The sequence below is a fragment of the Melospiza melodia genome, chromosome 3, assembly GCF_035770615.1.
Source record: "Melospiza melodia melodia isolate bMelMel2 chromosome 3, bMelMel2.pri, whole genome shotgun sequence".
NCBI classification, from domain to species: Eukaryota; Metazoa; Chordata; class Aves; order Passeriformes; family Passerellidae; genus Melospiza; species Melospiza melodia.
This window is the reverse complement of record NC_086196.1, coordinates 109858022-109877950: the sequence shown is the minus strand read 5'-3', so window position 1 is coordinate 109877950 and position 19929 is coordinate 109858022. Positions and strand designations below refer to the sequence as shown.

The 19929-nt window shown below is 39.8% G+C and overlaps 1 protein-coding gene across 1 annotated transcript in view; it reads right to left on the bottom strand.

Annotated features, from left to right (window-relative positions):
• Window positions 1-499: 499 nt before the first annotated feature.
• Window positions 500-19929, bottom strand: part of CNIH3 (cornichon family AMPA receptor auxiliary protein 3) — a 53973-nt gene continuing 34543 nt past the window's right edge. Inside the window, exons 4-6 of the mRNA XM_063152563.1 lie at window positions 14778-14890; window positions 12196-12339; window positions 500-10505 (exon numbers count right to left, since the gene is read on the bottom strand). Coding sequence (XP_063008633.1) covers window positions 10478-10505; window positions 12196-12339; window positions 14778-14890 — 285 coding nt within the window. The 3' untranslated portion in view covers window positions 500-10477. The remainder of the gene's footprint in view (window positions 10506-12195; window positions 12340-14777; window positions 14891-19929) is intronic.

The window sequence follows — 19929 nt, the reverse complement described above, 5'->3', positions numbered from 1 at the left end:
CCTTGTGGCACAACCCACGTGGCTGTGGACTGCTCAGAGCACCAACAAAATGCATTGGTTTTCTTGCAAGCAGGATCTGAGCAGATGAACTTGCTGGGCTATTATGCAAATAAGGACTTACAATTTCTTGAAAACAATGCCATCATTTTCACAGTGCCATTTTTAAGACTTTTGCTGCCAAGGCAGTTTTCATAAGAAGACATGCAATTTGTTAACCATTCAAAATCCTCTGAAGGGTACACAGCACTTGTGAGCTGTGATGATGTGCTTTGCTCTCTGGTGTTCTCCCTCTGGAAATTTCCTTATGCATTACAAAGCAGGATGTTTCAACACTCAACCAAATTTGGAGAGAGGGAAAAATCAGTGCTCTTAAAAATGAAGCGATGCCTCATTGACAATAAGTCACAAGGGCAATCAGAAATAAATCGAGGCTCCCCTGTCAAGTATTTGAAATATAAAATTTGCTGCCTCACTTCATTAGAAAAGGATTTCTTTTATTAGTGAAATGTGCCACACTTGATGCATTCAAATTCTTTTACAAGCTGTATATAAACCTGACAATGTGGTGTCGAGTCACTGCATTTTAATCTCCATGGCAGGGATGAAATAACAGCAGCTAGAAATGGCCATCATCACACACTGAGCCTGTGCAAGAGTACAATAGTTCATATGCTCCTCACATTTGCAGAAATGACACAAAAAATCTACCCCCAAAAAAGGTTTGGCGGGCCTGTTCAGATGACCACCTACCCACAACATTGATTATTAAAACAAAGCAGCCTCCATAGATTGAATAATGCAGTAGTCAAATGTGGGATTTCATTATTAGGAAAAAAAAAAATTAAAAAGCACTCTACATTCCTCAGAGTTTTACTGAGAGTTTGACTTCACTAAAATTCATGGAGCTGGGTCACAGAAGCATATTTTCTCCTGCTGTTTGGGTAGAACAGATGTTTTGCTTTTGACATATTGTCCTGCTTCCCTCCAAGGTTAATTTTCTTCATCCACTTCTGTGTTCCCTCTCTCCTCTCCTCTCCCTATTACAAATCTGCCTCTCCTGGCTTGAGAAATTGGGATGAGCAATATTTCCATTTGGGGGTGTACTTGTCTGCTTCTGCAGAATCAGAGGCCAAAGCAGAGATTGCAAGGCATTTCAGTTTTAAAAGTAGCTGGTTTGGATTCCAAATCCAAGTAAGGAATTGGTCCAGCTGGACTAATCTCAGTTCAATCTGCCCAGCTGGGTATCTGCCCAACTGGCTATCAGAGTTGGAGAGCTCAGGGAAGACTCCTGTATGACAGCTGCAATTTAAATATAAAAAAAACCACACACAGTTGCATGTGAAGTAGAACAATGAATAACACAGAGAATTCAAAAATGTTGTTCATATCACCCCAGCTAAAAATATATGCAGCTGTAGCATCAGAGAAAGAGAGATGAGGCATAAAAAAATAGATGTAGAAGCACACAGAATCCTGGTATTGCTCACTAACAAAAGATGCTGTTATTCATCACAGAATTGATAATGAATATTGTAAAGGTGATACACCAGCATCTTCAATCTTGCCAATCTCACAGCCAGATTACAAAGACCGACCTGTGAGAGTTTTCTGAACATTCTGGAGAAACTGCAGACTCAAAGTCAGCCTTAGAAGAGGACATAACTCTCCCAGTATCATTTGGTCACCTCTTTCAGTCACTATTGATGAAGTAGTTTCCCTGATATATTCACCTCTGCACATAAAGTCTTAAGTCATCAGTGACTGAAACTGAAATGTTCATATTTGGGTAGAATTGATAAACACCTGCCTGCCCTGAGAGGATTTAAGGAGTCTGCAGCCTCACCACCAATCAGCAGAAACCCACTAAACAACATGTCTATTTTTGCTGCACCTCTCCAGTGTTGCTCTATCCCTTTGATGCATTGCTGAACCGAACCACTGGGAAAACACAGAACTGGCAGAGCAGCCCATCATTTAACAGGGTAAGAGAGCTGATCTCAGCCTCGCCAGCACCTCCCCCTTGGGAACCATTCCAGCAGCCAGAATCAGCAAGGCAGGATGGAGTCCAACCAAGAGCACATGGCCCTCAGTCATTGGCAAGGACGTGGCAAAGCAGCTCTGCTCCATTTGGGCTTTGCAGAGCGCCAGGAATCTTTTGTAGATTGGTTTCTCTGTCTTTTTGAAAGGCTTGAAACAGCCATGCTGCTGTGCCTTAATTCTGGAGAGAAACTATATCCAGAGTTTCTGCAAGTCATAAAGTCTCAGGGCAAACTTCTTTTAAAAGGACAAGTTATTTTTGTAGCCAACAATGCTGGTGACTGCAAAGGTTGTCTCAACTGTAAACAAATTTCCAGGTCTTTGAGTGCTCAGTAGTTCTGACTCTACCCTCTAGCACAGCAAGGCATAAAAACAGGATGACAAAACAAGGAATGACAAAAGTAATGTCCTCATTTGAGAACACACTCTTTATTGCTGATAAAATCTGCACTCTTATCTGCAGTGTGATAATCACTCTTATCTACATGGAAGTGTGTTTCATGGGTGTCAAAACATGCTGCAGAGAGAAAACAGAGCCCTACAGTCCAATGGAAAGAAGTAAAATCAATTCACAATTGCTCCCCATGCTCCTGGATAAGAGATTGTCTCTAGATACTATCAACAGATTTATTACATATATATTTAAAGGGATCTCTGTGCTCTGGCAGCTTTTATTGGGATTTCCCTAGAAAATATACTTGTAATATATGGTACATAGGTTTTCATTTACACCAGAAACACAAGGGCAAGACTTTCTAATCTGGTGATGTATCAGTGCTGGGCTGAGTGCTCACAGATTAAAAAAAAAGTAGATACAGTCATAGCAAATTATTTCTGAACTGCTCTGAAGCTTATAAAACTGCTATTACAATCCAAAGGAAGCGTGACAAGGTTCATCAAAGATTCATTGCTTGTTGTTGTAGACTTCAAATGATGAATGAGAGAGGGTACATTAAAATTCTGCTGCTGCCACTAGCACTTCAGGAAGCTTTTGGAGGATAAATACTGCTTCTACTTAAAGGCAACAAGTTTTGAAAGAATGAGTCACATTTTCCAATACAACTTAACAATCTTGTTTAATAGTTAACATAAAGGGGCACTGGCTGCTCTCATCAGGCAAACACATGCTAGAAAATACAACAGATTCCTCCCCAGATATTCAGATATTCAAAGCCAAAGCATTGCATGCTGCTGGGATCATGGCAGTGCTCTGGGTGACAGGCAGGACTGATCAGCTTTTTCCTCCTGCAGACCTTGCTAACTGCATCTAGGGTTTCAAGGCCAAAAAGTCAGAGAAGGAGCACATTCAGGGAATATCTTTGACATCCCTTGAGAAAAGGCTCTCAGATGACCTGAGGTGGCATGGCTTACAATGACCCCACAGCAGCAACTCAGAACCTGCCAGCAGCACTTGTCAAAAAAGTGTTCTAAATTAACATGTTAGAAATACAGCTTCCTTTTCTTGTTTGGTATAACCCCATAAGTGATGTTACAGTTTGGACCTGCTTTTAGTGGCAGATAAAACACAAAGATAACAGAAGAGCACTTCCTTTGTTCATTATATTAACAGACAAGAATTTATTCAGCTTTTAGATGGCCTGTGTGGGTATGTGCATATCAAGGAGCACATAATTAAATACTAAAGTATTTAAAAGCCTATAAACAGACAATAAAGGGGATATAAAACCCACTTTATATTCCTTTAGAGTTCATCTCATGCAATGTCTTAGACAATATAAACATATATCAATATCTATTGAAAAAAGCCTGCTTCAGGGCTGAATTTGAGGATCTAGTACCAAAATGTTAGGTGGCAAAATTCAAGGGTGATAGAATCTGCAGTGGACGAAACAAGGGGTTAAAACAGGCCAAATGACCCCCAGCAACCTGCACAACTCCACACCATGGCAGGTGACACCAGTGCCTGTAAATGGGACATGTTCCCCCTGTGAACACAGCTCTGCTGCTCCGCAGCCTACAAAAATTTATCATCCTTTGCCAGATTGAGACAACTTCTATGCTGCTGATCTAGGCTAACTGTGCTATTGCACATTTCAACATCAAACTCCTGTACAAACGAGGCTTTAGCTAATTTCCATTTGCACCTAGTTACCATCTAGAATAATTTTATTCTCAAAGAAATGTCCACAAGCAGATGAAGGATTTGGATTAGAACCACTGTTTTTTAGTCTGAACTTGCACTGGGTTTGCTTTAAATGCAGCACTGAAAGATGTATGAAACAGGATCCAGTGGGTGATAAAGAAAGAGAATAAATGGGTAAAGCCAAAAGGAATTAGAAGGGTGCAAAATACTGACATGGGGAGCAGTTTGGATCACTATTCTTTATATTTTAGTGCTTTCTGGCTGCATCAAATTACAGCACACCTGCATTCAGAGGCTGAAGCACACCTCAGTTTGTCAGTAGGCCCTGAGGCACAGCACCAGCCCAGGTCAGGTATCCATCTTGGTGGCAGTGGAACAAATGCATTTTGACTAATTCCATTGAATTCCATTGTTTCCTCCTATGAGAAAAAGTATTCATTATTTAGGATCATAATACCACCTAGATGTGTAATTCCTGATTTCAGCTGTGCAGTTCCAGGCACTACTCAGAGAGAGAAATGCCTCCATCTCCCAAGAGCTCATAAAACAGAGAGAAATCCTGCTTTGCTTGTTCTACAAGACTTGTACCAGGTATTACTTGTACTATTACGTGCTTGTTGCTTTATATTGCTATGCACAGGTGAGAGCCCTTCCATAAGACTGGATGACTTCTGTGCTATTTAAAATGTTTCCATAAATCTTGGGGTGCTCTGTAAAAGTTGTTTTTTCCAGTCAGGGTTTCACATTGATGATCAGTGGCTGCAGCTCTGTTTAAAAACACTAAAACTGTCAGAACAGTGGGACAGGGAAATTTCTTCAGGTCTGTCAGGAGACTGGTGATATTAGGGATAATTTTTTAGGAAAAATGGAGCAACATCTCTTTGAGATTTAGACTAAACAAGAAATTTTGGCTTTTAATACTTTATTCTGTTGCCATAATGCAGTACTCAAATATGGGGTTTCATTATTAGGAAAAAAAATTAAAAAGCACTTTACATTCCTCAGAGTTTTACTGAGAGTTTGACTTCACTAAAATTCATGGAGTTGGGCCACAGAAGCATATTTTCTCCTGCATGGGAAGTTGGTCAGCAATTAGAGGTAATAAAATAACTACTTCAAGTGTGCAAGCACTAAAAAATATTTCTAGACCTGTGGTTTATTAAATTGCATCAGAATATTGTCTGCAGCAAACAACTTCACTCTTTGGTTGAGGTGTATCACTGAAACACATCATCAGAATTTTGTTACAGCATGTTCACATGTTTTCTGGGAGAAAAGAAGGGGAATATTGTATTTCATAGGAGAATTTTCCCTCCTTCCCACCTGCAACTGCATTACTGAGCAGAACAAAAATAAATCAGAACAATGTGCTCATGAGCAATGGATGATGGAAAAACTCACCAGAGCAGGAATCTGGAATGAGATCACCAATGTAAAGTTCATGGAGCATGGATGGCAGCCGAGTACTTGCTGCTTCCCAAAGAATAAAAAACTCAACTCTTGGTTTCTTTTGACCTTTTCATCTTCTGTTCTATTTGTAGCAACTCAAGCTTTATCTAACAGCCAATAACATTCTTGATGAACTAAACTTACTGTATTTGTTTGGGGTTTTTTCTATTTTTAATTTCCACCAACCTCTTGGTAGAAATTGTGCGGTGTTAAGTGGGGCTCACATGAAACAGAAGGCATGATTTCCACCAACTTCCATGGAGCCAGATTTTTACCAAGTTGGTATAACTTTCTGTGATAGCTTGGCATGAGCATTGAAATTTTACCCTTATCCCTCAAAAATGCAGGTTCCCTTTCCATTAACATAATTCAGTTTAATGGATGTGGTATCAAGACCTAAAGAATCCTACCAGCAAAAGCCTAGAGACTTTCCAGTGTGAACCTATTCCCCACATTGAGGGAATGGGCATTAAATGGAAACAACAAATAATAATTTACCTCCAGTAAATTCAAGGATTTTGGATCATGTGCTGTGATTTTTCCTTTTTTTTTTTTTTTTTTTTGGCAAAAATACCTCTGTGGAGATGGAATGAAGAAAGGGAAAGCAACAGATTGCTAATACCCTTGCTAACAATGTAGGATTACTCATGACCCCAACAGCATTGCCAGATCATAACAACCTCAGAGCAGTTTCTGTAAGGTGTAGGTTGAAGAACTTTTTCTTTCTCTTCGAGGGGCTTAGTGCAAAAGGAAGAATATGGCTCAAGGAAGCAGATGGAAAAACATTTCTGACAGCTTAAGTACAGTTAATTATTTGTAGGCGAAGCATTCTGCTATCAGCACTGATTTGCTGTGCTTGAAACTGAAACAGTCAGAGCAGCAACAATTTTATTCAGCATCACTGCAATTACCTGACTATAAATAGGAGACCTTGCTTTTCATCCCTTCCAGGAACAGCTAAAGGCCAGCACACTGTGTAGATGCCTCTTTGGTAAGCAGCTCATCCAAGTCTCATCCTCTCCCATTTTTTCCACCTCTTACCTTTTTCTTTTAAGCAGATTCAATAGTTACTGGAAAAAGAAAAAAAAAAGAGAGTACAACATGTATGGGAAGAGTTCACAAGGTAAGTATCACCTCTTTCACTTCACAGATAGTGGAGCTGAGGAAAATGAATACTCATTTAAGAACATGTTCATTTCACATCTGCTCCAGAAGGAGCAAAGAGTGATGATGTGTTTTCTTGTGTCTTCTGGGATTTATCATCAAATAAGTCCCAGAAGATTCTTCTTGCTGTGAGAGAAGAGAACTCTGCTCCTAAATAATGACATCCAGCCTTCTGGGGAAAGAGACAGGAAGAAAGTAGGCTTGCAGAGGAAATCTCCAGCCTCCACTAACCAACAAGGAGGAACTGGAGACAAAAAGGATAGCACAGATTATTTCTCCCTCAAAAGTTTGACAGGGGGAGGACACTTCCTTGTGACCAAAGATCACACTATTTTTTTCTATTCTTCCCTGGCTTTGGTTAAAGCAGAATCACAGAATGTCCTGAGCTGGAAGGGACCCACAACGATCATCAAGTCCAACTCCTGGCTCTGCAGACAAAATTCAATGAAAGGGAACATAATCAGTTTTTCCATCAGCTTTAAGATTTATATCAAAGAGACACAAAATGCTATTGAGAGCTGTGTGAATACTTTTTTGAATAAGTTTTATTGGAAAGAACTGAGACTGTTAGTTTTCACTGTCCACTCACAGCAAGGACTAATTAGAGTAAGACACTCTCCAGAATACTCTGAACAATTGTGATTATTCACTCTTAAGAAAGATTAATTTGACTGGAAAGACAACAGAGAAACCCTTTAAAGAAGACATGGAGAATAGAGTTTCCTATGGGAGGACAGGTGACAGCTCACTTTTAACAGAATGGAAGGTAAAAAGGACTTCTTTCTCTATATGTTGAAATTTTAAGCAGCATGAGAGAAAGTGTACTCAGGCTAATGTTGGCTCAAAAGCAAGTGGAATAAATTATCTAAGAATAAATTTATTCTGGAAACGCAAAAAAAAAAAAAAAAAAAAAAAAAAAAAAAAAAAAAAAAATTCAAGTACCAGAGCAGTGAAATCCTGGAAACACTCACTCAAAGCAGTAGTAGGACCAAATGAAGTGTTCTGCTTTCCAGTGGAGCTTGGTAAGTGTATTGATGAAGTTGCCTGCAATAGAGAACCTCTTTCAAATGACCAAGCACATCCACTGCAGACCTTGAAGTCCCCTGAGGTTACATTCAGAAGACCCACATAAACAACTGCTTTTTGTGCAAAGTCAAGAATTACAGCCCAAGGCCAGTTACAAAAACTCACAGAGCTTCTACTCAGCCCTGCAGGCAAATAATTGACCTCATACCAGTCCAGCTCATCCCTGAACCTCAGGATCTGAAAACTGTGTGTTTTTAGGCAAGAAGCAATCATACTTTCACCCATCCAACCTCACAAAATTCCAAGCCTTTCAATGAAACTGACTTGAAAACATGCATTTGGGCTATAGGGAACCTGAAGTAATTTCATTTCATCTCCTGTGAAATCCTAGAAGATGCATGGAACGATTCAGTCACCTGCTCAGAGATGAAAGTTTTATGAGGTAGCAAGACATCTACAAGTTATTCACTGTGACTTGTTCCTGTGAATCTGGTTCCTATACTGCTGTAGAACTGGATGATTTAGTCAGGATGCAGAGATGAAATTCAGTTACAAACAACCATCAGCTTTTCATGGGTTGTGCATTAATTATTCCTCTGCAGCAGGGCTCCATCAGTTAGCTCTGTATCAGTACAGTGAAATTCCTTAGCTCAGGCCCATTCCAAGAGAACATTTCTGTATTGCCAGCAGGGTCAGTGTGATTGCAAGAGCAGTTCAGCCACCTCTGTGGTGGGTGCAATCCAAACCTATGAACCATCAGAATCCAAATCAGCTTCCCAACATCTGATTTGGCAGCCTTATGCTTCTAGAACTGGGTATACTACATTGTATGAAGATAAAATGCATCCAATAAAAACAAACTACTGTAAATTAAAGAATGTCAGCCCTTGGGACAACTTCATAATAAATATTGTTAGAATGATCCCAGTATAATAATGCTTGCACAGGCCAGCTAGCCCCATTCCAAGCAATGCCCAGGCAGGATTGGGGAGCTGGCACGGTCCAGGAGCAGAGTTATCATGCAGCCACTGTGCTTTGCTGGTTAACAGGATTTAATTTTGTTACTGCACAGACCAAACCAGAGTGAGTCCTGGCACTGCAGGCACACAGTAACTCCAGCTCCACAGGGAACATGCCAGACATGGGATGACGCAGCAGCCATGGTGAGACTGCATCTCTCCAGCTGAGCTGCTGTGCCCAGCCTGAAAACACCTCAGAGCTTGGTTCAGAATCATTCTGCTGGCTCTCAGTAGCCAGACCAAAGGTGGTGACCAGGCAGCTCCTGCTAACAGGACCAGCTGTGAACAAGCCAGGGGACAGATGGGCCTCTCCACACTGTTCTCTGCCAATCTCTGGTAGAAACCCACCTTATGCAAGAGCTAAGCAGTGTCTGTGAAGGCTCTGGTGTTAGTCTCGAGTTTACAGCCTTGCTACTACCCACAGCACCAGTGACTTTGAGGGAATGAGTCTGGGTTCACCTGGATCAGCACTGAAATATATTTAGCAGCAGTTCTGGACACTTGATGCCTTTGACCTGGCAAACAGATGGACCTAAAATGTAAATAGATTGTGAGTATTTATGCAGATATATATTTATATATACATATATATGTATAAAGATATGCAGCCCATATAAATGAATTCAAATGAGAATTCTATGACAAAATTTTAAAACCTTTAAATTATAAAAAAACTGAACATCTTTCAATAGGAACCTCATACAAGACAAAGACATTTTGTGTATTTGTTCCAGCTTAAATTTTACAGCAGAAGTAAAACTTCAAAACAGAATTACAGACCACAATTAGCTGGTCCAGTATTTGCTATCCAGCATTGTGATAAATATAATAGCTATGTTACAATCCTCTTTAAATATATGCAGCTTTTACCTGGTTTGGGTTTGTTTTTTCAGTCAGAGGAACACTATTCTGATAAATGCTTGGCCTGATCAGGGTAAACCCAATGTATTTCTACATCTCACTGAATGGTGTTGGTGCATCACAAATGAAGTACAGAAATATACTGGATGTTCACCTGCAGGAATAGCATATAGTTAGAATACAGAACACTGAAACTGCAAATTCTTTTGGTATTGTTGTTTTGGTGGGGGAAAAAAACCCCAACAAACCAAAACCACTGAAGCAGTTCCATGAGACTTGACATCCCTGTTTGACTAGTGTCATGAGAACAGCCCTGCAGTTCAGTCACATATCCATCCAAAGTCCACTCACTGCTTGTTTTCAGAATGTTGTACAGCTCTTCTTTCCGTGTAAGATCATCTTGTCCTGTGCTTCCTCAGTCCAGAATAGTCCTTAAGAAAAGGAATGTTGCTTCCTGGAAGACAGCAGGGACTACAGGCATTATAGTTTTAATGAATCCACTAAACCAAGCAGCATTATCCCTGGAAAGGTGAATAGTTGTAAAATTTGGTCCAGGTTGTTGCAATTTTTTTTTGTTTGCTTGGGTTTTGAAAATGATTTGCTGCAATACATTGAGAAACAGGAGACAAACAGAATTAACTCAGCCATTCTCCCATGGTATTCTGCTTCTCTTTGCTGGATCTCTCTTTCATGTACCGTATTTACTGCTGGGGTTCAAAGTTTTCCTCTTTGCTGTTTTTAATCATGCATCTCTTGGTTCACTCGTCCTTGCACCTCCAGCCTTTGTTGTTTTCAGTCCTTAGTGATGATCTTTCAGTTAAGAGCTCACCAGAGTGTAGATCATGCTGAATGTAAAAGAAAGACACAATATGAAAGTATCCCTTTGAAGCATGCAGAGCACTTTGATTTTTATAACCCTTTGCTGTCTGTTCCTCAGGTCTGGCTGTAATGGCCTGTGCTTTCCTTTGCATTCCTTCTATCTCTCTAAAGCATCTTAATTATGGTGTATTCAAGATGGGTATCAAAAGGCACTCAAGAAATAACAAATTCATTATCCACATCCTACTGCACCACAAGCTGTGTTTGAGCTTTTTAAAGCTCAGTCTGATGTCTGGATTTGAACAGCAAAGAAACAAAACCATTTTGCTTTAGCGTGTTTGATCTTTCAAACTTCAACCAGCAACTCTCAGCAGGGCAGGCAAGGTTTTCCATGAAATTGCATTGTTTTGATTCCTTTGGAAAAAAAACTCTGTGCACTAGAAGAAACATAAAATGCAGCCACCAGCTGGACTGAATCCATACATATTAAATGCAACTCTGAAAAGCAGAGAAAACAGTATATATTGCCACAGCTCCATTTTGCTGCAATTCTAATTCTGCCAATACCCAGGAAAGCATTGAAAAAATGTCTGTAATTTATACTATTTTATCTAGCACCAGGCAGTGGATTTTGGATGGTGGCCATGTTTCAGATTGAAGGGCTCAGAGGAAGCTGCACAGCAGTAAAGTCTCAGGAGAAATGCTACACCATACTGCTGAGCCGACTTTGATCCCAACACAAAAATGTGGAGTTAAAAAATGCTTTTTTCCCCACAAACCTCAATAGCATTTAAAAGGAATAGTGAGAAACAACAATGTGCAGCAGTGACTCCTGAAGGTGTGGTAACAGCAGAACAGGTCAGACACCAATAATCAGAAGAGAAAAACACACTTTTCTTCCACCAGCACAAAAACCTGCCGTGCAGAGGGATGACAACATGCAAGACTGGCTTGAAGAGGCAACTCTAAGCAAATACATCATGGAGGAAGGAGTAGAAGAAAGACAGCTAAAGCATCACCTCCATTTAAAGTGTGTTAGAGTTTGTTGCCCAGCAGTTTTTATGGTGTGATTACACTGAGATCGTGGCAAGGCCTTACCTTAAATGATCCTGACATATTTTTGCACTGGGCATTTGTGCCTGTGCACTGAGGACATGTGACAGCTGAAAGGGGCAGGGGGACAATGCCCAATTGGTGGGCATATCTCCATGAATTTACTTTATTTAGGGGTTTGGATCATGCACAGGCTTTGCCCTGTCATGAAAGGGAACCTGTAGGAATGACTAGAGGCATGGTGCATCCCATGCCCCTAGTCATCCCACACAGAATCTACCTACCCATTTATTTACCATCTTGAGTATTTACTATACCAAAGGTATAGTATTTTTCTTATGATCCTCTTGAATCATAAGGAATTACAGTTTTTTATTTGGTGTAAGGCCATTAGCACAACATTCACCATTTTACCATCCCAAAAGATCACACAGGGAAGCAAAAGTTATTTCCTTTGGTTGGTGCTAGGGCCTGGCTCAGGCCTTAGGTAAACACTAAATATTCTGTACTGAAGTGCCAGCACTCAGCAGGACTGCTTCCCTCAATCAACAGCAGAAGCAACCTTTTATGAGACTAAGGACATTGTCCAACTGTTTCCAGACATTCCTAAATGCAATTCCACAAATGAAATGAAAGGCAGCTTAGTGAAATGGCCGGACTTACCAGTAGAGATAGTAGAAGAAGGAAAGGAGGTAGAAGGCCAGCTTACACCAGGCCTCTTTCTGGCAGTAACTCAAGGTGTCTGCATTCATGACTGCAGGTGGATCATAGGCCAGCTCTGAGCTGTCTGCTGGGCAACGAAAATACCTGAAAGAGCAGGAGAAGACACCTGGAATGATTCTCTAGTAATCTGCATTAAGTATGTGCAGACACACACCTGGCTACCATCTTCCATGATACAGCAGGAATTCCCCTTTCTTTCCCAAGTCTCTATTTCCAGACATTGCAAAAATCAGGATGCTGTCTAAGCACTCCTTTCTTACAGAACCAAGCAATTAATGAATGTGGATTTTCTGTGGTCTATTAATTCTTCAGATCAAAACATTTCCCCTTCCCACAGAGTTATTTCTGGCTTATCCACTCATAACTCACACATTGTGAGTGACAATATATGGTGGTTTGTGATCACAAAGAAGAGGAAGGATTACGGGGCTTTTACTGCACCTACACAACTGATTTCAGACAAGATGAAAGGTGACAGTCCCAACCAACTGGTAGCTAAGTTCCTCCAACTCTGAAAAGGAAAAAAGCCAATATGGAGCAATGTAAGAAGTGGCTGACCAATGTTTTCTACATGTGGCATTGCTCAAAAATTTTCATCCAAATAATTTTCTTCAAAAAATATTTTTGTTCTTACACAGGACAAATTTCTAATTATTCTCAGCAATGACTGAGTGAGAAAATCATTACAAAGAACTTTTTTGGCAAAGGAGCTTTTGTCTCAGGTAGTTTGCAGTAAAAAGCAAAAGCAAAACAAACAAAAAAAGAAGTCCTCAACAAAGTTAATGAACTGCTCTAAGATCAGCATGAATCAGAGCAAATATTGTTATTTCTGCTGCTTTAACAAAGTAAGCAGAAGATTGCTGATTGCTTACAGATGGATAGACAGACAGGAAGATCTAAAAACATCAAGCAAGTGATCAGCAGCAAACTTTGAAAGGAGATGTTCTCAAAACAACTTTGCCTTTCTCCCTTCCAATGTCAGTCACATCCACTTATAACCACTAATAAGATTGCAAGTTCTTTTATGAAGAACCACAGGTGGAATCTTGCTTAATTCTCTTCATTTGGAGGAAGATATTACACAGTGTCTTCCCATGGTTCTGTGCAGAACTTTACACAATGAACCCAAACCTGCCTGTGGTTAAAGCAGGAGTAATTATGGAGTATCTACAGCAAAGCATATGAAGAATCATTAAAAAACAAAAAGAACCAAAAGTTTTCTCCAAAGGTTGATATCATGACTTAGAATCAGATCATTTTCCCCTTGGAAAGAAAAAAAATAGTTTTTAGAAATCTTTTTAATGGGTCTCATTGTCACACTAAGGGTTGTTAACCCTTAGCAAAAGAGCAGCATAAGATATTGTCATTTTTATTGCAGCACAACAATAGAGAGAAAAGCACTTGTAGCTCATTTAATTTGCTTTCTGAGAACTATACTGGCACTCTAATTTCTGAATAATACACTTTATCATATGACTCTGCATTACCACAGAGCTTTTGCAGAACAAAAATGTTTAAAAGCTACTGCTTTTTAGTTCCTGGTTGAGATGATGATTTTGAATTCTTTACAGAATTATTCTTCTGTTACCATATGTACCTTTGTAACACAAAGAGACCCTGACAGACAAAAATCATCTGTGCTTTTACAAACATTGTGAAAAAGCCGAACTAGGGAAGTCCCAGACTGACAACCACAAAAACTGATGTTTCTTGGTTATTTTCAGAAGCAACAGAAAGCTGATCCTCCACTAGAATGCAGAGGGAGATGCAGCAGCAGCAGCTGCACTGCCTGTCTGGAAAACAACAGCAGTCTTGTGTGATCAACTCTGGAAGCCCCTTGGTGAATATAAACACAATTTAGAGGTCCAGAGTGGGAACACTCCCTACTTCTTCATATGGGCAGCATGAAGAAACAGCTCTTCATCTACTCCAATCCCTACTCCACGAGTCTCTAAAAGAGGATTCCCATGCAGAACAGAAATTCCCTGCTGTACAGAAAGAAAAAAACTTACTTTACACTGAAAAAAAATGTCCAAAAGCTGCCAAAGATGATGAGACACAAAAATCTGTCAACCTTCCCAGTCTGTTTCTCAACTACAATGGAAAGGTTTCCTTGCTAGGGCTGAATGAAGAGGTCCAAGCTCTTTCAGATATGAATTGTCTTGCAACTCCCCATCTGTGAAGTATTTAGAGCCTCACCAAGCTCCACATTTAAATTCCAGCATATTTCACTTCCATGTTTTCACTTGTGATGAGTGCATCCTGACAACCTTCATCATATTCATCCAAGTAACTGAAAGCCACATTGTATTATCATATGTTTTCCTTAGCCATTCTATATCTTGAAAAAATTTCCTTTTTCTCTGGAAATGTAAGTTTCAGTGGCTTATAAGCAAGAGCCTCTAGGCAAGAGCTGCTCATCTCCACTCCTACCACTGTCCTTCATTGTTCACACAACCTGCATGTGTGCTGAGCTGACAAGCAAGCCTAACAAGCAGCCAGCATATAAAAGAAGGGCTTACCTCCAGAAGTGATAAAAAAGCAAAGGAACATTTAACCCCAGCGTGAGCCACTCCTGAGCACATAAAAACATTATGCAGAAAAGACTGTGGATGGAGTACTCTGGCAGCACCAGCTAAAAGGAAAGGAACAGAAAGAACAGAAGTCACTAACACAAACACTTCTTTGATTTTAGTCACCTAGGTAGTTTTTTCAGAGAACAAATCAACTCTGCAAGTCTTGCAAGTCTCCTGTGTGTCTGTCCCTAGACACACCTCAGCTGGCAGAGAGCATGGCTTTGAGTAAGGAGCACAGCACCCAGAGCCAGGTTTGTTAAGGCTCTAGCCAAGTTTGTACTCCAAGACATGGGACAAATCACTTACTGCTTCATCTGGTGTTCCAGATCTCTCTCTACAAAACATACATTATATTAATGCCTCCCTCACAAAAGCATTTTGACATTAAATGAGTGCCAATAAAAGAGTTAAGAGTTTTCAAAGAACGAAGTGTTATTACTGAAGCATTCAGAAATGAAACAAAGCTACTCCTGAAGTTTTGCTTCTACATTGGAGGAATGTCTCTGGAAAAACAAAGCACTGCTTCTACCATTTAGACATGTGATATACAACTTAAAGAGATCAAATCCATTACCAAGTCAGTCTTGCAAGCACAAACCCACTAAGACAGGAAATTCACTTCCTAAGAAAATCCAAGGCTCCCTACACTCGTTGTTTCAGAACCATGACGATTCCTTCTATTAAAAGAGAAAATGAGTGGGCAGCTGGCAGAAGCAGAAATGTATGTGATGTTGATTCAGAGTAGTTATTTCAAAAGGCACTTTGCTTTCTTCACTGCTTTCTCATTTCTTAGCTGTCTTTCTTCTTTTGTTTTCTTCCCATGTCTTTTCTCAGAAATCTGTTTCTTTTCTTCAAGTCACAGAAAAGACTTATTTCCAGCAATGCATATTTCTCAAAGCCAGACAAACTCATACACAACTCATCTGCATCCACAGCTTCATCTTGGAGATACATCAACTTAAATTAAAATCCCAAAAGGCATTTGGGGGCTTTTTTGATGACAATTCATTAGCATCTGTCAAACAATTAAAGGGAGCCCTATTTTTTAAAAAACAAGGTAAAATTTACTACACAGTTTTTCCAAATAACTACTCCCATAGAGCTGTGCTGCAAGGAATTCCATCATCTTGGCTCTAGGAGGCTTTCCACCTCACATGGGACATACTGTTTAAATGCATTTCACTTCAGCTCTTGAAGAACTTAACAGATTTGGGCATCTCCGTGACTGTGCCTTCAACTTAAACATTCTCAAGAGCTTATTTTATGGGGATGAGAAATCATAATACAATTATATACTTCAGATTCCAGATGGTACTTATTTATCACTGCTGGATCTTTTTTTTTTCAGTTTGAGAATGTGATTTACAACATGACTATAACCTTTCCCCAAAGAATGATTCATCTTCATAACAAATTGTAGACAAGAAAGGTCTTCATGATGTACATCTACCCACTGAACATCACAACACTCAAAAGCATATTACATTCATTTTCACATATTTGATTGCTGGTTCCAACACAATACACAAACTTAGCTAGACTGCAGCCCTGGTGCCTGATCAGTGGGCTGGCTGGTAATAACAGGGAAGGAAACCCACGGTGAATATTTATGCAGAGCTTGAAAAACAAACCAAAAATCTGCAGTGAAATTAGAAAGGAAGCAAAGGAAGCTGAGGACTCTCAGAAGTAGGCTCACTTTTCAATCACAATTTCTGGTGTAAATTAAATCTATCTATACTTGTGGTAGAATAGCAAAAGGGTCATTGATGTCTCTTCAACCTTTTGTTGGAGTGGTATTTTCCTGTAGACATAAATAAGAAAGGATCATTGCTAATCACTGTTTCTGGAGAAAATTCCTGCAAAGAAGGAAACAAACTCCAGCCTGCAAACCCAGTTACATTCAGCTGATGTACTTCACAAACCAAATCTAAAAGGAGGTGTGAGACTTGGAAGCGTAAAGTATAGAAAGGCACTAACTAACAGCAAGGCTTATGAGGTCAAGTAAATAACTAAAATAAAACACTGCCTCGGTTCTCCTGCAATTTGACACTATATCCTCTGAAAACAATGAAAACTGGAAATCAGCTTTAGCAAACATGGGATTCAGCTCCTGGAGAGAAGAAAACTGGCTGAGAAACAAGCAGCAGTCAATGCCTGTATCTCCTGCTGAGGTACTCAACAGCAAAGCAACTTCAGTGGTACAGATAACTGCAACAGGAACTAAACCAATGTCTTTAATTCATTCCTGTGAGAGCATAGGAAGCTGTCAGATGGTAAACATGTTAGGATATAAATAGTACACTTCTATTTTGAACCAGGAACATCCTGATTCAAATAACGACCTCTGCTTTCTGACACAGCTCAGGATAAAGCTGGTGGTGGTTATGAAACATGGAGGAGAAGGAGAAACTGCCATAGCAGCACAACCCTTTAGGGAGGCAGCTTGGTCACTTTGAGTCCCAAGCTCAAATGGCACCACAAATTTACCACCAGAAATTCAGATGGCTGATATTTCACTGTGGAAAACCACAGGAAAACCTGAAAAGGAAGTCAGCTTCTAGAGAAAAAAACCCAAAATGCTGCTAATCAGAAATGCCTTCTGCTACAACATAAGCAAGGGAAAAAGAAACCACTGTAATTTTGTTAGTGTTGTTCTGATATAACTGTACAGTTAAGTAAATGTCCACATCAGTAAACCCTTATTCACAATTTAACATTCACATTTAAATGTAAAACCTTAGGTGGGTATCATGCTCATTACCATCTCACCACAAGAATTCATTCTCATATGAAGTAGTACACATACACTGCACATGGAGATTGATCCTTCTGTAATTCCATAGAAAATAAAGCAGGCTTTGCTATGGACAGACACCTAGAACTAAATAGCAGGAAAACAAGGACTGAATTCAAGCACTTATCAGCAGCTTCTTTCTGTTTATAGGAATACAAGGACCTCTTTAGAGAAGCTCAGTCCTGAATAAAGTTATTCTGTTTCCTATTTCCTAAATCTGTTCTTTTCTTATACAAAAGATAAACCTGTCTTTTTCTGTCTGTATCTTTCCTCCATATTCTCTTTATTACAGATGGATACCTCCTTCTCAAATGTAATTTTGATTTTACAGGACACTGTATCATTTTTACATGGAATGACTCTTACAGTTTGTCTCACCAATGAACAGGGTCCATAAAATACCTCATAGAAAACAGAACTGGGAAGAGATTATAGCAGGAATAATAATATCCCTTCATCAGTGCTGTTAAATTCTCACAAATCTCAAAAGTTTTCCCACTCTTAAGCCACTGAAATGTCAAGATTCTTCTTTCCAGCACTTTGCTTAGACCAATGCTCCTGAGTGCTACACACTAATAATAATAATTCTCACAGAATTGCTGTTCCTTCCCCAAAACACCCAAGAGTCTCCATCAGTCTCCATCTGCGCCTGTCAACCTCCACATGCAACCACAGATTTTACACTGTACCCAGAAATTGCCAGCCATTACACACTCTCTGCCCCTACCAGAGCTTCTGAGAGTCTTCATTACACTGTTGGAGGCTGAAGCAACTTCCTCTCTTAATGCCTGCCTTCTCCTCCATCAGATGGCAGGAAAATCCTGCAGAGAAGTGGGGGTTGAATCTCCTTCTGGTGATTACCCCAGTGCAATCATGTTGTTCACCCTAAAATCACACCAGTCCCTTTCCATCCACCTGAAAGCAACAGAAAATTTCATCATGCATGTGTGGAATCACTGCCAGGCCCCAGATGAGGTCTGATCCAAGTGCACTCTGCTTTATTGCAGTGGTTATTGCTACTGCATCTGCCTGCACTAGAGGAGGGCTGCAGCTTGTCACTATGGGGCTCATTTGCTGCTTTTTCCACCACATCCCTCAAAAAAAGCTGACAGAATCAGTCCTCAGCAATAGCAGGGGAAAGAGGGGGTGGAGGTGTACCCAAGGTTTTCAGGACACGGGAGTTATTTCAATAGCACTTTAAAGCCCATCCCTGCAGAGCCTGCCAGAGCTAACCTGGGTTACTGGGGAGTGTCAGCTGAATTAAAGACACTGTGAGATCAAAGGGAGATTATTTAATGACTCCGAAATTCCCCTAACTGAACAGCACAGACTGAAAAAATCAGAAATGCAAGAAAGTGAAAAAAAGAAAGCAAAACTACACAAAAAAATAGTAGCAGCATGTGCCTTAGCCCAGACTGTGTGTGTATGTGGAATGTACATACTCTGAAACAAATCATCTGTTTCCTCCTGCTGCTGCACAAACCAAAGAAGAAGGGTCAACTATGTGTGATTTAAATACACAGACCATACATCTAAATAATTCCAACAGTTTTAAACATACTGCTCTGATCAAACAGACGAAACACTACATTTTACTCTTGAAATACATGAAGTCTTCCCACTTTTCTAGTGTATTCTTCTAATCTACTTTAAATGATTTGGGTTACTTGACTTCCATAACCTCTTCTGAAAGGCTGCCCTAGAGCCCAATACAATGCTGTCACAGTAAATACACTAAGGTTTTCTGTCCAAATATTCAGGTCCAATTTATTTCAATTCTCCTGTTAAAATCCACACTTGCTTGTGTCTCTACAGACTGTTTGCTAGTTGCTAATTCAGTAGCAACAAATTGTTATAACACAAACATGTAACAAAACAATTTTAAGTAATTCAAAACCATGTTATGCAAACCTCTAAGAGTATTTAGCAGTTTGGTAGGTAGATTTGTGCATGCAGTTCAGAAGAAAATGCTTGGGAAATGGATTCCAGATCATCAAAAGGACAACATGCAGTTGAACCTACTAAAATCATATAGGCAGCTTTACATTTTATCTGGGGGAGAGGAGCAGCACACATGCAAGACAATGTTACAAACAAAATGTTTGAGAGCACAAATTAAAAAAAAAAAAAGAAGGATATAACATCTGTGTTTTCATCCCTCCACTCACTGCTCGGGATCACAACGAAACAAAGCAGCAAAAAGCCAGTTCTTTGTGAAGGTAATTTAATTATTCTAAAGAGCTATTGCAATTTCTTTAAACATTTCTCTTAAGTGGATGTGAACATAAGTCACTCCACAGCACA